We start from the raw sequence: 14,193 nt of genomic DNA, 5'->3' as shown, positions 1-14,193 counted from the left end.
TGTTAGCCAGGATGGTCTCGATCTCCTGACCTCGTGATCCACCCATCTCGGCCTCCCAAAGTGCTGGGATTACAGGCTTGAGCCACCGCGCCTGGCCTGAATGCCCATTTTCTATAAAGAAATGTGATGTAGTCAGACTCTGTGTCCCCACCCAAATCTCGCCTTGAATTGTATCTCCCAGAATTCCCACGTGTTGTGGGAGGGACCCAGGCAAAGGTAATTGAATCATGGAGGCTAGTCTTTCTCACACTGTTCTTGTGATAGTGACTAAGTCTCCCAAGATCTCATGGGTTTATCAGGGTCTCCACTTTTGGTTCTTCCTCATTTTTCTCTTGCTGCCACCACGTAAGAAGTGCGTTTTGCCTCCTGCCGTGATTCTGATGCCTCCCCAACCATGTGGAACTGTAAGTCCAGTTAAACCTTTTTTTCTTCCCAGTCTTGGGTATGTCTTTATCAGCAGTGTGAAAACGGACTAATACAGTAAATTGGTACCGAGAATGGGGCATTGCTGAAAAGATACCTGAAAATGTGGAAGTGACTTTGGAACTGGGTAACAGACAGAGATTGGAACAGTTTGGAGGGCTCAGAAGAAGACAGGACAATGTGGGAAAGTTTGGAACTTCCTGGAGACTTGTTGAATGGCTTTGACAAAAATGCTGATAGTGATATGAACAATAAGGTCCAGGCTGAGGTGGTCTCAGGTAAAGATGAGGAACTTATTGGGAACTAGAGCAAAGGTGACACTTGTTATGTTTTAGCAAAGAAACTGGCGGCATTTTGCCCCTGCCCTAGAGATTTGTGGAACTTTGAACTTGAGAGAGATGATTTAAGGTATCTGGCAGAAGAAATTGTTAAGCAGCAAAGCATTAAAAAGCTGACTTGGGGCCAGGTGCGGTGGCTCAAGCCTGTAATCCCAGCACTTTGGGAGGCCGAGGCGGGCGGATCACAAGGTCAGGAGATCGAGACCATCCTGGCTAACACGGTGAAACCCCGTCTCTACTAAAAAATACAAAAAACGAGCCGGGCGAGGTGGCGGGCGCCTGTAGTCCTAGCTACTCGGGAGGCTGAGGCAGGAGAATGGCGTGAACCCGGGAGGTGGAGCTTGCAGTGAGCTGAGATCTGGCCACTGCACTCCAGCTTGGGCGACAGAGCGAGACTCTGTCTCAAAAAAAAAAAAAGCTGACTTGGATGCTGTTAAACATTCCATTTTAAAAGTAAAACAGGCCAGGCATGGTGGCTCATGCCTGTAATCCCAGCACTTTGGGAGGCTGAGGCGGGTGGATCACCTGAGGTCAGGAGTTTGAGACCAGCCTGGCCAACATGGAGAAACCCTGTCTCTACTAAAAATACAAAAATTAGCCAGGCATAATGGTTCATGCCTGTAATCCCAGCTAGGGAGGCTAAGGCAGGAGAATCACTTGAACCTGGGAGGTGGAGGTTGCAGTGAGCCAAGATTGCACCACCGCACTCCAGCATGGGTAACAGAGCAAGATTCAATCTCAAAAAAAATTTTGTTGTTGTTGTTAAAGAGAAAAACAGAGCATAAAAGTTCAGAAAATTTGCAGCCTGATGATACAGTAGTAAAGAAAAACCCATTTTTTGTGGAGAAATGTAAGCCAACTGCAGAAATTTGCTTAAGTAGCAAGGAGCCTAATGTTAATCCCCAAGACCATGGGGAAAGTGTCTCCAGGCCATGTCAGAGACCTTCACGGCACCCCCTCCCATCAGAAACCTGGAGGCCCAGGAGGAAAAAGTGGTTTTGTGGGCTGGGCCCAGGGTCCCTGTTCTGTGTGCAACCTAGGGACTTGGTGCTCTGCATCCCAACCTCTCCAACTGTGGCTGAAAGGGGCCCAATGTAGAGTTCAGGCTGTGGCTTCAGAGGGTGGAAGCTCCAAGGCTTAGCAACTTCCACATGGTGTTGAGTCTGTGGGTGCACAGAGGTCAAGAACTGAGGTTTTGGAACCTCTGCCTCAATTTCAGAACATGTATGGAAATACCTGAATGTCCAGGCAGAAGCTTGCTGTAGGCGTGGGGCCCTCATAGACAACCTCTACTAGGGCAGTGCATAAGGGAAATGTGGGGTTGGAGCCCTGATACAGAGTCCCTACTGGGCCACTGCCTAGTGGAGCTATGAAAAGAGGGCCACTGTCTTCCAGACCCCAGAAAAGTAGATCCACCAACAGCTTGCACTATGGGCCTGTAAAAGCCACAGACACTCAACATTAGCCCATGAAAGCAGCCAGGAAGGAGGCTGTATCCTGCAAAGCTGCCCAAGACCATGGGAACCCACCTCTTGCATCAGTGTGAACTGGACATGAGACCTGGAGTCAAAGGAGATCATTTTGGAGCTTTAAAATTTGACTGCCCCAGTGGATTTCAGACTTGCATAGGCCCTGTAACCACTTGGTTTTGGCCAGTTTCTCCCATTTGGAACAGCTGTATTTATCCAATACATGTACCCTCATTGTATCTAGGAAGTAACTAACTTGCTTTTGATTTTACAGGTTCTGGTCTCAGATGAGATGTTGAACTGTGGACTTTTGGATTAATGCTGAAATTAGTTAAGACTTTTGGGGGCTGTTAGGAAGGCATGATTGTTTTGAAATGTGAGGACATGAGACTTGGAGGTTCCAGGGGCAGAATGATATGGTTTGGCTGTGTCCCCACCCAAATCTCACTGTGAATTGTATCTTCCAGAATTTTCACATGTTGTGGGAGGGACCCAGGCAGAGGTAATTGAATCATGGGGGCCGGTCTTTCCTGTGCTGTTCTTGTGATACTGAATAGGTCTCACAGGATCTGATGGGTTTATCAGGGGCTTCCGCTTTTGCCGCTCCCTCATTTTCTCTTGCCACCGCCGTGTAAGAAATGCCTTTCATCTCCCACCGTGATTCTGAGGCCTCCCGCAGCCATGTGGAACTGTAGGTCCAATTAAACCTCTTTTTGTTCCCAGTCTTGGGTATGAAGACAGTGTGAAAATGGACTAATACATCCCTGTAATCCCCACATGTCATGGGAGGGACACTGTGGGAGTGATTGGATCCTGGGGGTGGTTCCCCCAAGCTGTTCTCATGATAGTGAGTTCTCACAAGATCTGATGGTTTCCTAAGCATCTGGCATCTCTCCTGCTAGATCTCGTTCTCTCTCCTGCCACCTTGTGAAGAAAGTGCCTGCTTCTGCTTTGCCTTCTGCTATGATCGTAAGTTTCCTGAGGCCTCTTCAGCCAGGCAGAACTGTGAGTCAGTTAGGCCTCTTTTCTTTATAAATTACAAAGTCTCGGGTATTTCTTTATAGCAGGGTGAGAACGGCCTCATGCAAAAGGCTTTGGGCCCCCCTCTCAGCACTTCCCAAATGTCTCCTTTTCAGGATATCTGCCGGCGTTGCAGATGATTTACTTTCCTGTTTTCAATTGCTGCTATTTTAAAGTTTCTTTCTATCATTGTCATGATTTTGTGTCTGTGGGGGAAGACATGCCCACTTTTCCATCTGGAAACCAGAAATCCCTTTTAAAACATCTTTAAAGTCTAAGTAACATTGGTTTGTATTCACTGTGTTTATTTTTATAGTTCCTTGCTCTGGGGCATCAGCAGAGCCCTGTGGTTTTGAGTGTGGCCTCGACTTGAGCTGCCTGGGTGTGAGCCCAGCTTTGCCCCTGACAGAACCACACCTTCTCATTGTTTTGTGCCTCAGTGTTCCCATCTGTGGAGTGGGAGACACCATAGCAGACACCACACAGGGTACTGTCAGGATTGAATGATATGGTTCTGGGGCACAGAGACAGCACAGCACGGGCCTCTGAGAGTGGTGCTTGTACCCACACACTGACATAAATGGGTCTAAGGAAACCATTGCACCGTGGGAATGACTGAGGTTTAGGAAGCCATTTGTTTACACGTGGCTGAATGCAGACCCAGATCAGGCAGTGACCTGGCGCAACCTCCAGGGAATCAGCCTCGGAGACGCAGGGTAAACCTATAGAGTCTCACCCCAGTGGTGACCATCCTAGTCCACCACCCACCGGAGCCCACCTGTAACCTTGTCAGGCCCCTGACTATCTCCAGCCCAGTCCTGGGGTGGCCGGCCCTGCTGGGCCTCGGCCAGGAGGGCAGGAGAGGCTGGAGCTTTGTAGCGCTGGCAGGGGCCTGGCCGGGCCCCTAGGAGCTGGGAGCTTTGTAAATGTACAGCACGACAGCATCACCTCCTGGGCAGGGCAGGACGCACCCAAGGGCAGAGGGCAGAGGGAGGCCCCAGTGTGGGGAAGGCCCCACTCTGCACCCACAGCAGAGGCTTCCGCAGCCACGCACGAGCATTGCTTTTGTCTCCCCAGGTCACAGTCTGCCTGTAACCACCCCCTGCCCAGTAGGAGGTCATTTTGTGTCCAAAGCTCCCTGCATCCCACTGTGCCTAGGACCTGGCTGCTACCACCTTCACTGTCTTCCCTGCCCACACTTGCAGCCCCAGCTGCCAAACCCACCCATCCCACAGGCTCCCCGATACCCTACTGTCTGCACCTGGTGCTCTCCGCTCTGGACAGAGCAATGGAAAGGAAGGGCAGAAAGCCCTGCCAGTGCGTGTGGAGGTGGGACAGGAGGCAAGCAAGCTCACGTGTGGCTCATGTAGCAAGTGGCCCAAGGAAAGCATTCCCGGGGAGGTGTGCATGGGACGGGGTGAAAAGCGGCCCTGCAGGGCCCAGCACCAGCCTGGCAGCATTGCGCCCGGCTCCATGCACCTGCCCTGGGGAGCGGCTGCCTCCCCGCTGACCAGGCCTGGTTGCCTGCTTGCCCCACTGACTGCCTCCATCTTCCTGCATGAGCTGGTTTCCTCACACAATCCCCCATACTGGAAATAACAGCCGGGGTGACCTCTGGGTCCTGGTGGCCCCCTGCCCCTCGTGCCCTGGGCAGTGCTCCCACAGCCCAAGAGTGACTCCCAGGGTGCCCACAGGGGCATGTGGATGACCAAGCGGCTCCTTGTCCCCCACCCTGCCTGGCCCTCCCAGAGGCTGCCTGGACCCTCAGTGGCTGCTGGGGGTCCTGCACTGTCCCCCAGATGTGGCCTCCAGCCTTCAGGCCCCAGGCAAGCAGCTCACAGAAAACCTGGACAGCCTGGGAGAGATGGTAGGCAAGAAAAGACATCGGGACAGGAAACATACTCGATGCTCAGGGTTTATTTGCAAAACTGGGCTGGGTTGAGCGGAGGGGGCTTTGGGATGCCGACCTCTCTCTGACCTGGCCATTGTGACCTCAGCCCTGAGGTACCCTGCAGCAGGCAAGCCTAGCACAGCTTCCTGGCAGCAGCCGGCCTTGCCTGGACCAGCCTGTCTGTGCCCCAGTGGCCGGATGTGGCCAGCCAGAATCCCTGCTGCATGGGGACTCTGGCCATGGCAGGGACACACAGGCCCACACATTCTTAGCTTGTTCCAGGGCGTCCCAGTGACATCAAGGAGGGGCAAGGCCAAGGTGGGCCACAGGCTCTCCCAGGACAGGACTCCTGAGTGGTGCCCTCCTGAAAGGGATCCTGCTGGCCCCTCACCCTTCCGGGGTCCGGTTTCACCCACAGGGTGGGCAGCAGGAGCACAGAGGCACGGGGTGCCACACACAGAGGCCGGGGGGCTCCGCAGAGCAGGCCCAAGGTTTTCATGATCAGGCAATGCACGTCCTGGCTCCAGATGGACAGAGCATGGGGATGGAGGCAGAATATCCTCAGACAGCAGTGGCCTCCTGGGCCAGGAAGCCGGGGGGGTATGTGGGAGCCATGGGCGCAGGGACACAGAAGGGCGTGCAGCCACACTCATCCACATGGTTGTAGGTGTGCAGGACAGTCGAGCCGTCGGGACAGTGCAAGAGCACCGTCTCCTCGTGGACCCGCCTCTCCTGGCAGCAGGTGCACTGGTGCTGCATGGCCTGGGCCTCTGCCGAGTACCTGTGGACACAGGGGGCCCCTCACGTCGGCCACCTTGGCCCTGCCGTTTCTCTGCCCAGGCACACTGACGCGTGGGCCTCTGGGGTCCTGGGCCAGATGGCCATCCCCTTCTGTCCACAGTGGCCTGCTCTGTGGGCATGTGCGGCTTCGCCTTCTCCGAAAGGGCAGCTCTGGGCCCCAGGGTCCCTTGGCTCCCGGCTCTGTCTTCTGTGGCCTGCTCTTCCCCTGTCTGAACCAGCTCCTCCAATCCTGCTGACTCTGAGCAGTCCTTGCCCCTTCCTCCTGCTGCTTCTAGCTAAGGGTCAACCCTCCTGGCCCTTCCTGCTGACAGCCAGCCACAGCGGCAAGTCATGGGGGGCTCTACAGAAGGCTCTGGTTCCACCCACTCTTTCCGGGGGGACACCTGAACCTGGGTTCGCAGCTGGGAGCTCTGTGCCATGTGGCTCAGCTCAGCCGGGCCCTGGCTTTCTACCGATGGACGTGGAGAGGGGGAGCCCTGCTGGGGAGCTCCTTCCCTCCTTCCTGGAGCTGGCGTAGGCCCCCCTGTCCCAGAGCAGGGTGCCAGCTAACTGACGGGCCAGGGTGGACCCACCGCACTCACTTGGACTCTCCGGGGCAGGAGCCCTCACAGAAGGTGATGTTGACCTCAGTCCTGCAGCCCTGGTGCCACAGGACGGTTGTGTTGACGCGGACTTGACAGAAGTCTGGGAGGAAAGGCAGATTTAGAGCCCCACCGGACCCTCACTCTGAGGGCCTGGACCTGCTGGGCCGACCCTCCCCATAGGCCCACATCCTCCCATGGCCCTCCAGGACCGAGGGTGGAGTCTGTATGCTGGCATCACACTGCTGCCCGGTGCAGACGTCTGGGCAGGAATGGATGGGCAGCAACGGGCTGGAGCTGGAGCTGGTGTGGGAAGGTGGCTTCCACTTACCCTCCTCACAGGAGTAGCAGCAGCCGGTTTTCCTGAGGCTCCCCTGGGGGGCCAAAGACAGGGGACAGGGCTGTGGGCGGGGCCTCCCTCCTGGGGAGGGGCATGGCCTCCCAGGCAGGGGTGGGGCCTCTCAGGCAGGGGTGGGGCCTCCCAGGTGGGGGTGGGGCCTCCCATGCAGGGGCGTGGCCTCCAAGGCAGGGGCGGGGCCTCTCAGGCAGGGGTGGGGCCACACAAGCAGGGATGGGGCCTCCCAGGCAGGGGTGGGGCCTCCCAGGCAGGGGTGGGGCCTCCAGCACACACCCTGCAGCTGGACACATCTGGGCAGGATGCAGGCTGTGGGGTCAGCAAATAGACTCCGCTCTCGACCTCACAGTGGTACACAGTGCAGTTGTCCACACGGCTATTGACCCAGGTTTCGTTCAGCTGAAATGCAAGGGTGGGAGTGGAAGCTGAGTGTCGATGATCTCTTGTGCGGAGCCCTGTTGGGGGTGAGGGTCTCCAGGGAGGGAGCTGAGACCTGCCCCCACATGCCTCTGCTGTTACCTGGACTGGTGGACCACCAGGCGTGAGGCAGGCGGTCTGCACGCACTCCCCGCAGCACTGCCCGGCCACGCTCTTGTACTCAAAGCCCTGTGGGGACAGGAGGGGCATCAGGCCCTAACCCTCTCCTCCAGTGCATGCCCCAGCCCAGCCTGCCCTCCTGTCTACACCCCAGTGGCCCAGGAGTCCTTAGCCCTGTCCCTGCCTGGGTCTATACCCGAAAAAGTTGCCCTGACCCAGTTATCCTGGCTCAGCCTCACCCCAGTTTCCAGCACCTTGTCTCTAACTACCCCTGCCTTCCTGGAACCTGATCCCAGACCCTGTCCCCAGCAGCCTGCAGGTCCTGTCCCACCCCCAGACCCCCTCAGTCATCCTCCTACTTCATACCCTCCCTTTGGGAACAAACAAGACCCCAGCAATGGCTGAGCTAGAGAACCCCAGGGAGCTGGGATAACAGTGACTCGGGGCTGGCTCTGCCCAGCAGCTGTAGGCTCAGCTGGGGACGGGCGCCTTGGGTCTCACCTGGGGGCAGGTAGTATTGTGGCAGGCATCCTCCTGACATTGCACTGCTGGGTCCTGGGTGTCCCCAGAGAGGCAGGTACACATGTGGCAGGGAAGGGCCCCTGGGAAGGTTGCACCAACCTGCAATGGGTGGGAGGGTGGCACTGAGGGCACCGGTGGGGCACCAGGGCCAGGACTCCTCCCCATGACCCGCTGGGGCCCGCAGGGAGTTGTTCCTTCCCCAAATGGAGCGTGGATGCACCCCTGGTTGAACGTGGACCCAGGCAGGCAGGGAGCCGATGCACACAGGGACCAACACAGGGACCACAGGTGGGCAGGGAATCTGGGCAGGAAGAGACCGCATATGGGCAGGAATCTTGGTGGGCAGAGACCCCGTGGGGGCAGGAATCTGGCGGGCAGGAATCTGGGTGGGCAGGGACCCCGGGCAGGCGTGTGCTGCCCCCAGGCCGTTGCTGGGAGCCCCTGAAGGGACCTCTCAGAGGCAGCAGGTGTGGAACTCACGGCTGTCGACATCAGGTGCCCCCAAGTCCCAAGCATGTCCCAGCTCTGACCTGCCCAGGGCCCCTGTGTGGATCTGCCCTCATGGCAGGAATGTCAAGACAAGGAGTGGGGCTCAGAGGGCCACGGGGCATCCCACACACATGTTCAAGTCCCATTGCCACACCCGCCCGCTGCTGTGCCCTTACCCCATAGAAGATGCCGTTGTAGGAACACAGCTGAGGTCCTGGAAGGAAAGGGAGCTGAGCCCACGACAGATGGCAGGGAGCACGTGCCCCAGCGCCCCCACCGTCCTGCACCCCCTACCCCCGGGCAAGTGGCCACCCACAGCCCGGCCCCAGTCCCACCCCAGCCCCGCTCACTGCAGAGGAGGGTGGGACAGCAGTCGCCCTCCTTCTGGGTGCTGATCAACTCCTGCCCTAGCGGGCACACGGGTGGGCTCTGGTGGCAGGTGGTTGTGTTGCATACTGCGGGAGGACGGAGGGCTCTGTCTGGGCGTTGCTCACTCCTCCTCCCGACCGATTGTTCCCAGCATAAGTCTCAGGCGTGCTCTTCCCTGAGGACCTGACTGCCTCACGGCCCCTCGGGGCTCCCTCCAGGCCCCTTGGTTGGCCACCTCCCCGCTGCTTCCCACGTCCCCGGGCCACTCCTGGGCAGGCCTGAGGTCACCAGCCTCATCTTTAGGAGGCGAATAATGCACCTGGAGCCATCTCTGCCGAGTGGTCCCGCCGCGGTCGTGCCAGGACACAGTGGCTCTCCTCTGCTCTCCTGTGCCCACCCCACGGGCCCCTGGTGGGCACCAGCTCTGTTCCCCCTCACCCTACGCTGGGCACCTCTGCTCCACAGGGTCTTACCGCACACCGTCTCAGGGCAACAGGGGTTGTCGGCCCGGGGCCTGGTCACGGTCATGAAGCCGGGGTGGCTGCACGGTGGGGGCTGACCCTGGGCCTCACAGGGCAGGGGCTTGCACTGCACCGACACTGAGCCCTCATCACACACGCAGGACTGGCAGTTGCTGATCCACTGCTGCCCGGGCTGGAATGGATTGAGGGGGTCCTTGAGGGCTCCTGGACAGGCATAGGTCAACCCTGGGCATCTGTCCGGCCACCCCCTCCCTTGGGCTGGTACCCGAGTGACCCAGACTGGGGGGGCAGGAAGCCCACACCAGCCACCGACACGTCCATGTCACACTCGGGCACCCCACAGCTGCCCTGTGGGATGGAGATTGCTCCTTCGCTCCCTAAGCTCGCAAGAGGGTGGGGTAGGGCAGGTGGGGGTGGAGCCACTCACAGATTTGGGAAACCCATCAGGTCCCACGCAGGCTGGAAAGAAAACAGTACGGCGTCACTGAGGGTGCTGAGGTTGCAGGCGGAGGGGCCTTTGGTCCCTGAGAGCACAGGAGGTGCTCTCAGGCCTGGCGCCTGCTTCCCCCATGGGATGGAAGGCCCTGGAGAACTTTCGGGGGTGTCAGATGTGGCTGGAGCTCAGGCCAGGGCACCGTGAGCCCAGCTGTCAGTGCATGGAAGCCTCGGCCATGGTGGTGGGAGGCAGGGCTCAGGTGAGGCAGCACCGCAGGATCACACAAGGACGGAGCCTCCCAGTGGGGCTTCAGGGGACCGTGGGGACTCTGCAGGGCTCAGGGCCACAATAGGGCCATCTTGTGCCTCTAGGGGCGCAGAACAGGTCGCAGGGGTCAGCTCGGGAGAGGGGAGAGCATGTCGCGGGCCTGGGCGGCCCCTCCCACCCTGCGTGTGCTTGGGTTGGGCCCAGGGTCGTGCCCCGCGGCAGGTGGAGGAGCTTACCGCAGGACTGCACGCAGGTGTCCGTGTGTGCGCTGAAGAGGATCTGGTCCTCAGGGCAGAAGCAGCCCTCCGCCAGCCCCTCCAGTTGTGGGTTCTGGTTCCTGCAGGGCGACAAGAGAGGCCCTGGGACCTAGAGATCCAGGAGGCCTCCCGGTACTGTTATCCATGTGAGTCCCCAGGATGGGCAGTGGGGAGCGGGGAAGGAGACGAATGGATGGAGTGCGGGACTCAGAGTGGGCGGGGTTGGGGATGGGGCTGGGCGGGGCTAAGGGTAGTCGGGGATGGGTGGGACTCAGGGGCGGAGCCAGGTGGGGATGGGGGGCCAGGCCTAGCCAGGGATGTGCCCCCTGCCTGACTCTTGTCTCTAAGGCATCTGGGAGCAGCAGGGGATGTTTTCCAAGGAGTCCTGGGCTCAGGGGCAACCCAGAGATCTGTGACTCCCAGCAGGATACCCTCTGGCCTCCTCCTGCTCCCCCCTGACCAGTCAGGCAGGCCTGGGTGGCAGGGAAGGCGCCAGCCATCCCTGTACTCACCTGGAGTTGCAGGAGGCAGGCTGTATGGGGCCGCACGGCTTGTATACTTTGGTGGGTGGGCAGGTGAGATCTGTGGGCACAGAGAGGTGTCAGACAAGCTGAGAGGTCTGGGGAGCCCAGGGCCACCCCCACTCACCACACAGGCCACTCAGGCCGAGGGGTCTGGGGGGGGCCCAGGGCTGCCCCCACTCACCGCACAGGCTGCCGGTTGCACCTCGCCAGTCACTGCACACTCCCCGGGCGCGGCAGAGCGCTGCGTAGGCCTCCAGGCTCTGGCAGGGCACCTCGGGGCGGCCCTGGCAGCCGTCGCTGATGCAGGCATTGAAGAATGGGCCCGGGGGGACAAGGTCGTGGCACTCAGCAAAGACCCTGTGGGGCAAAGCAATCAGCATGCCTCCGCCCGGCCCCAGGGAGCTGCGTGCGTGTGGGCAGGTGGGGGCGCCCCAGGGCCTGCAACCCCCGAGGGGAGGACTCACTGGCTCAGCATCAGATCACAGAGCGGCTGCGGCGGGCACGGGCTGGGGGTGGGTGCACTAGACACCGGGGCCGGGGGACTGGCAGTGGGGGGCGTGCCAGTCGGGGCCCAGCAGCCGTCCTTTCTGCTGTCAGGGACCAACCAAGTCTTGGCCATGTCCTTACAGCTGGCGGCAGTGGTTCCGTCCCGCTGGAGACAGTCGTCCCTCTGGTTGTTGGTGCAGGTGCCTGCGGGCGAGGTGTCACCGCGGGGCTGGAATCCGGGGAGCCCTTCACAGACCCCACCTGCCTCCCCCACTCATTCCCCTCCCCGGGCTTCCCCTATGCTCACCGGGTCATCAGGCCCAGCAGCAGCCCTGGCCGGGGCAGGACCCGCCGCCCACTCACCACACTGGCCCTCGGTGTTGTTGTGGAAGAGGCCGTAGGGCAGCCGGGCCTGGAAGACGTGGCCATCGAAGGTGACACTCACACCCAGGGCAGGAATGTCCACGCGCATGGTGGTGGTCCCCGTCACAGACACAAGCACGCCGTTCTTGCTGAAACCGCTGCTCACCGGAATTTGGTCAAACAGGATCTGGGGGAATCCGGGGGAACCCTGAGCTGGGAGGCAGTGCCAGGTGGGCTCGGGGAGTGGGGCTTGCCTTTGGGGCTCTGCCTCGACGTGCAGAGACCCCCCTGTATATCCCTCACCCCAAAGCCCAGATCTTCCCTGAGGGCCCGGGGTCTCCGGTCGACTGCATTTAGGCCACAAGGTGTGCTCGGCCTAAGGCGGCCCCACAGGCCTTCCCTGCCCCCTGGGAGCTGTCTTGGGCACCGGGCCATCGCTGCGGCACCTGGGTCACCCGGCCTGCAGTCGGCCTGCCCAGGTGTGGTTGGGACTGGGCCAACACTGTGCCGCCCGCAGCCTGGACTCACCAGGTCCTCCTCCTTCCCATGCACCATGGTGACGGTGAGGACGATATCCATGGACTTGTAGTGGATGCTGAGGGCGCGGGAGCAGCTGGCAGTAGCAGCCGCGCAGTAGTGGTTGTCCAAGTAGAGGCTGAGATTCCCAAGGCGTGCGTGGATCTCTCTCATGAGGACATAGGTGCAGTTGCCCCGGAAGGTGTAAGAGGTGCCGTCAAAGGTGGAATAGTGGGAACTGCCCCACACACTGCAGATGCCTGCGGGACACAGATGGACGGGCTGGCAGGCTCCGTGGTGGTGCCCTCGCTCCCCAGGCGCCATGGCAGCCAGTGTCACCACCGTGACTGCCGCCTGGGGGAGCCACTGAAGCCCTAGGGCCTCAACTGCCTTGTCTATAAAATGGATCCGGTGTTTGCAATGGTGTCCCCCAGAAATCTATGGCCACCCCAGAACCTCTGCATGTGGCTTTGCCGGGAGAAAGCGTCTTTGCTGATGGGGTTAAGGGAAGCATCTTGAAGTGACATCATCGGGGACTAGCTGGGTGGGCCCGCAATCCAATGACCAGTGTCCCCACAGGAGACAGAAGAGACACAGAGAGGGGAGGCCACAGAGAGACAGAGGCGGGGATTGGAGGGATGCGGTCCCAGCCAAGGGACACCTGGAGCCCCCAAAGCTGGGGGAGGCAGGAAGGAGCTCCCCAGACCCTCGGCAGGGAGCGTAGCCCTGATCTCAGACTTCTAGCTCCAGAACGGAGAGCGTGTTTCTATTGTCTAAGCTCCCCAGCTTGTGGTGGTTTGGAACAGCAGCCCTGGGCCAAGGACGTGGGGAGGAGAGAGAACGCCGTCACCTCTCAGCGGCGGGTCCCGCACAGTGATGGAAGCCGCTGTTAGGACCCAGGAGACAAAAGCTCCTCTGGGCTCCCACTTCCATCCTGAGCTTCTCCAGGCCCCAGAAGCCCCTGGATGGGGTCCCTTTCAAACCACACAGGCTGATGTGCAGGCAAGCTCAGCAACCTGGCCTCTGCTCCCTCTCCTTTGGGCTGTGTCAGCATTTTCAGCCCTGTGGACACAGAGCCTGCACACTAAGAGCTCACACAACTTGCACCACTGAGGCCCGAGACATCATGGTACAAGATGGTTTCCTGAAGGGATGCCACCCATCTGCCAAACATCCCCACCATGCCCCACCACCCCCGCCATGCCCTACTGCACCCCATCATGCCCCATTGCACCCTACTGCACCCCACCATGCCCCACTGTGCCCCACCGTGCCCCACCACACACCACCAGAGCCCACCATGCCTCACTATGCCCACCACACCCCACCATGCCCCACCACGCCCCACCATGCCCCATTCTGCCAGCTTGTCCGATGGCACCCTCTGCTCCACCTGCCCCCCGGGGGAGTCCCGCGGCCAACCACGCACTCACACTCGCACTCATAGTGGAAGTCACAGGGCTGGCTCGGGTCCGACACTTTGATGGGCAGGTGCTTGTTCACGCAGGTGACGTTGGCCACAGGCTTTGGGTCCAGCAGGGCAACACGGTTGTCACCCACGCACTTGGCCACCGTGCAGTTCTCCAGGGTCCAGGTCTCATTCACCTGCAGCAGGAACATACACGTCCTCACCTGGACCGGCTCACGGGACCCATCCCTTGCCCATCCCACCCCTCGTGGCCCACAGCCCCAGGTAGCCACAAGAGCCTGCCTGGGGAGGGCGGCCCCTGTGCTAGCCTGGCCCCCAGACCCTGTGTGCCTCCTCCAGCTGGAGCTACTGGCGGGGGGTCACTGAGTTGGGCCTCGGGGGCTGTGCCTCCAGCCAACCCAGACCCTATGTACACAGCAGGGGAGGTGGAGGGCGGGCGGGGCCCACCTGCCGGGGAGGGTTGGCATTGTCACAGCCAGGGGCAGGGGAGGGCGAGGGCAGCGGGGTGGAGGACGCTGGTGGTGGGGAGGTGGGGCAGGTGCCCTGGAAGCGGTCGAGGCCACAGTGCTGGTTGCACACGGCATAGAATTGGCAGCCGGCTCGGTCTGTCCTATTGTAGATTACTTCCCCTGTGAAGA

At 60.1% G+C, this 14,193-nt stretch overlaps 1 protein-coding gene across 1 annotated transcript in view; it reads right to left on the bottom strand.

The window, feature by feature from the left end:
* Positions 1-5,428: 5,428 nt before the first annotated feature.
* The window catches only part of MUC5B (mucin 5B, oligomeric mucus/gel-forming), a 38,973-nt gene continuing 30,208 nt past the window's right edge, over positions 5,429-14,193 (bottom strand). Inside the window, exons 40-57 of the mRNA XM_030917735.1 lie at positions 14,003-14,184; positions 13,560-13,731; positions 12,139-12,386; positions 11,611-11,797; positions 11,226-11,451; positions 10,943-11,118; positions 10,750-10,819; positions 10,217-10,317; positions 9,705-9,736; positions 9,269-9,449; positions 8,777-8,881; positions 8,603-8,640; positions 7,917-8,036; positions 7,398-7,484; positions 7,155-7,277; positions 6,855-6,897; positions 6,524-6,626; positions 5,429-5,922 (exon numbers count right to left, since the gene is read on the bottom strand). Coding sequence (XP_030773595.1) covers positions 5,703-5,922; positions 6,524-6,626; positions 6,855-6,897; positions 7,155-7,277; positions 7,398-7,484; positions 7,917-8,036; positions 8,603-8,640; positions 8,777-8,881; positions 9,269-9,449; positions 9,705-9,736; positions 10,217-10,317; positions 10,750-10,819; positions 10,943-11,118; positions 11,226-11,451; positions 11,611-11,797; positions 12,139-12,386; positions 13,560-13,731; positions 14,003-14,184 — 2,414 coding nt within the window. The 3' untranslated portion in view covers positions 5,429-5,702. The remainder of the gene's footprint in view (positions 5,923-6,523; positions 6,627-6,854; positions 6,898-7,154; positions 7,278-7,397; positions 7,485-7,916; positions 8,037-8,602; positions 8,641-8,776; positions 8,882-9,268; positions 9,450-9,704; positions 9,737-10,216; positions 10,318-10,749; positions 10,820-10,942; positions 11,119-11,225; positions 11,452-11,610; positions 11,798-12,138; positions 12,387-13,559; positions 13,732-14,002; positions 14,185-14,193) is intronic.

This window comes from Rhinopithecus roxellana, chromosome 15, assembly GCF_007565055.1.
Source record: "Rhinopithecus roxellana isolate Shanxi Qingling chromosome 15, ASM756505v1, whole genome shotgun sequence".
Taxonomy (NCBI): Eukaryota; Metazoa; Chordata; class Mammalia; order Primates; family Cercopithecidae; genus Rhinopithecus; species Rhinopithecus roxellana.
This window is presented reverse-complemented; position numbering and strand designations above follow the sequence as displayed.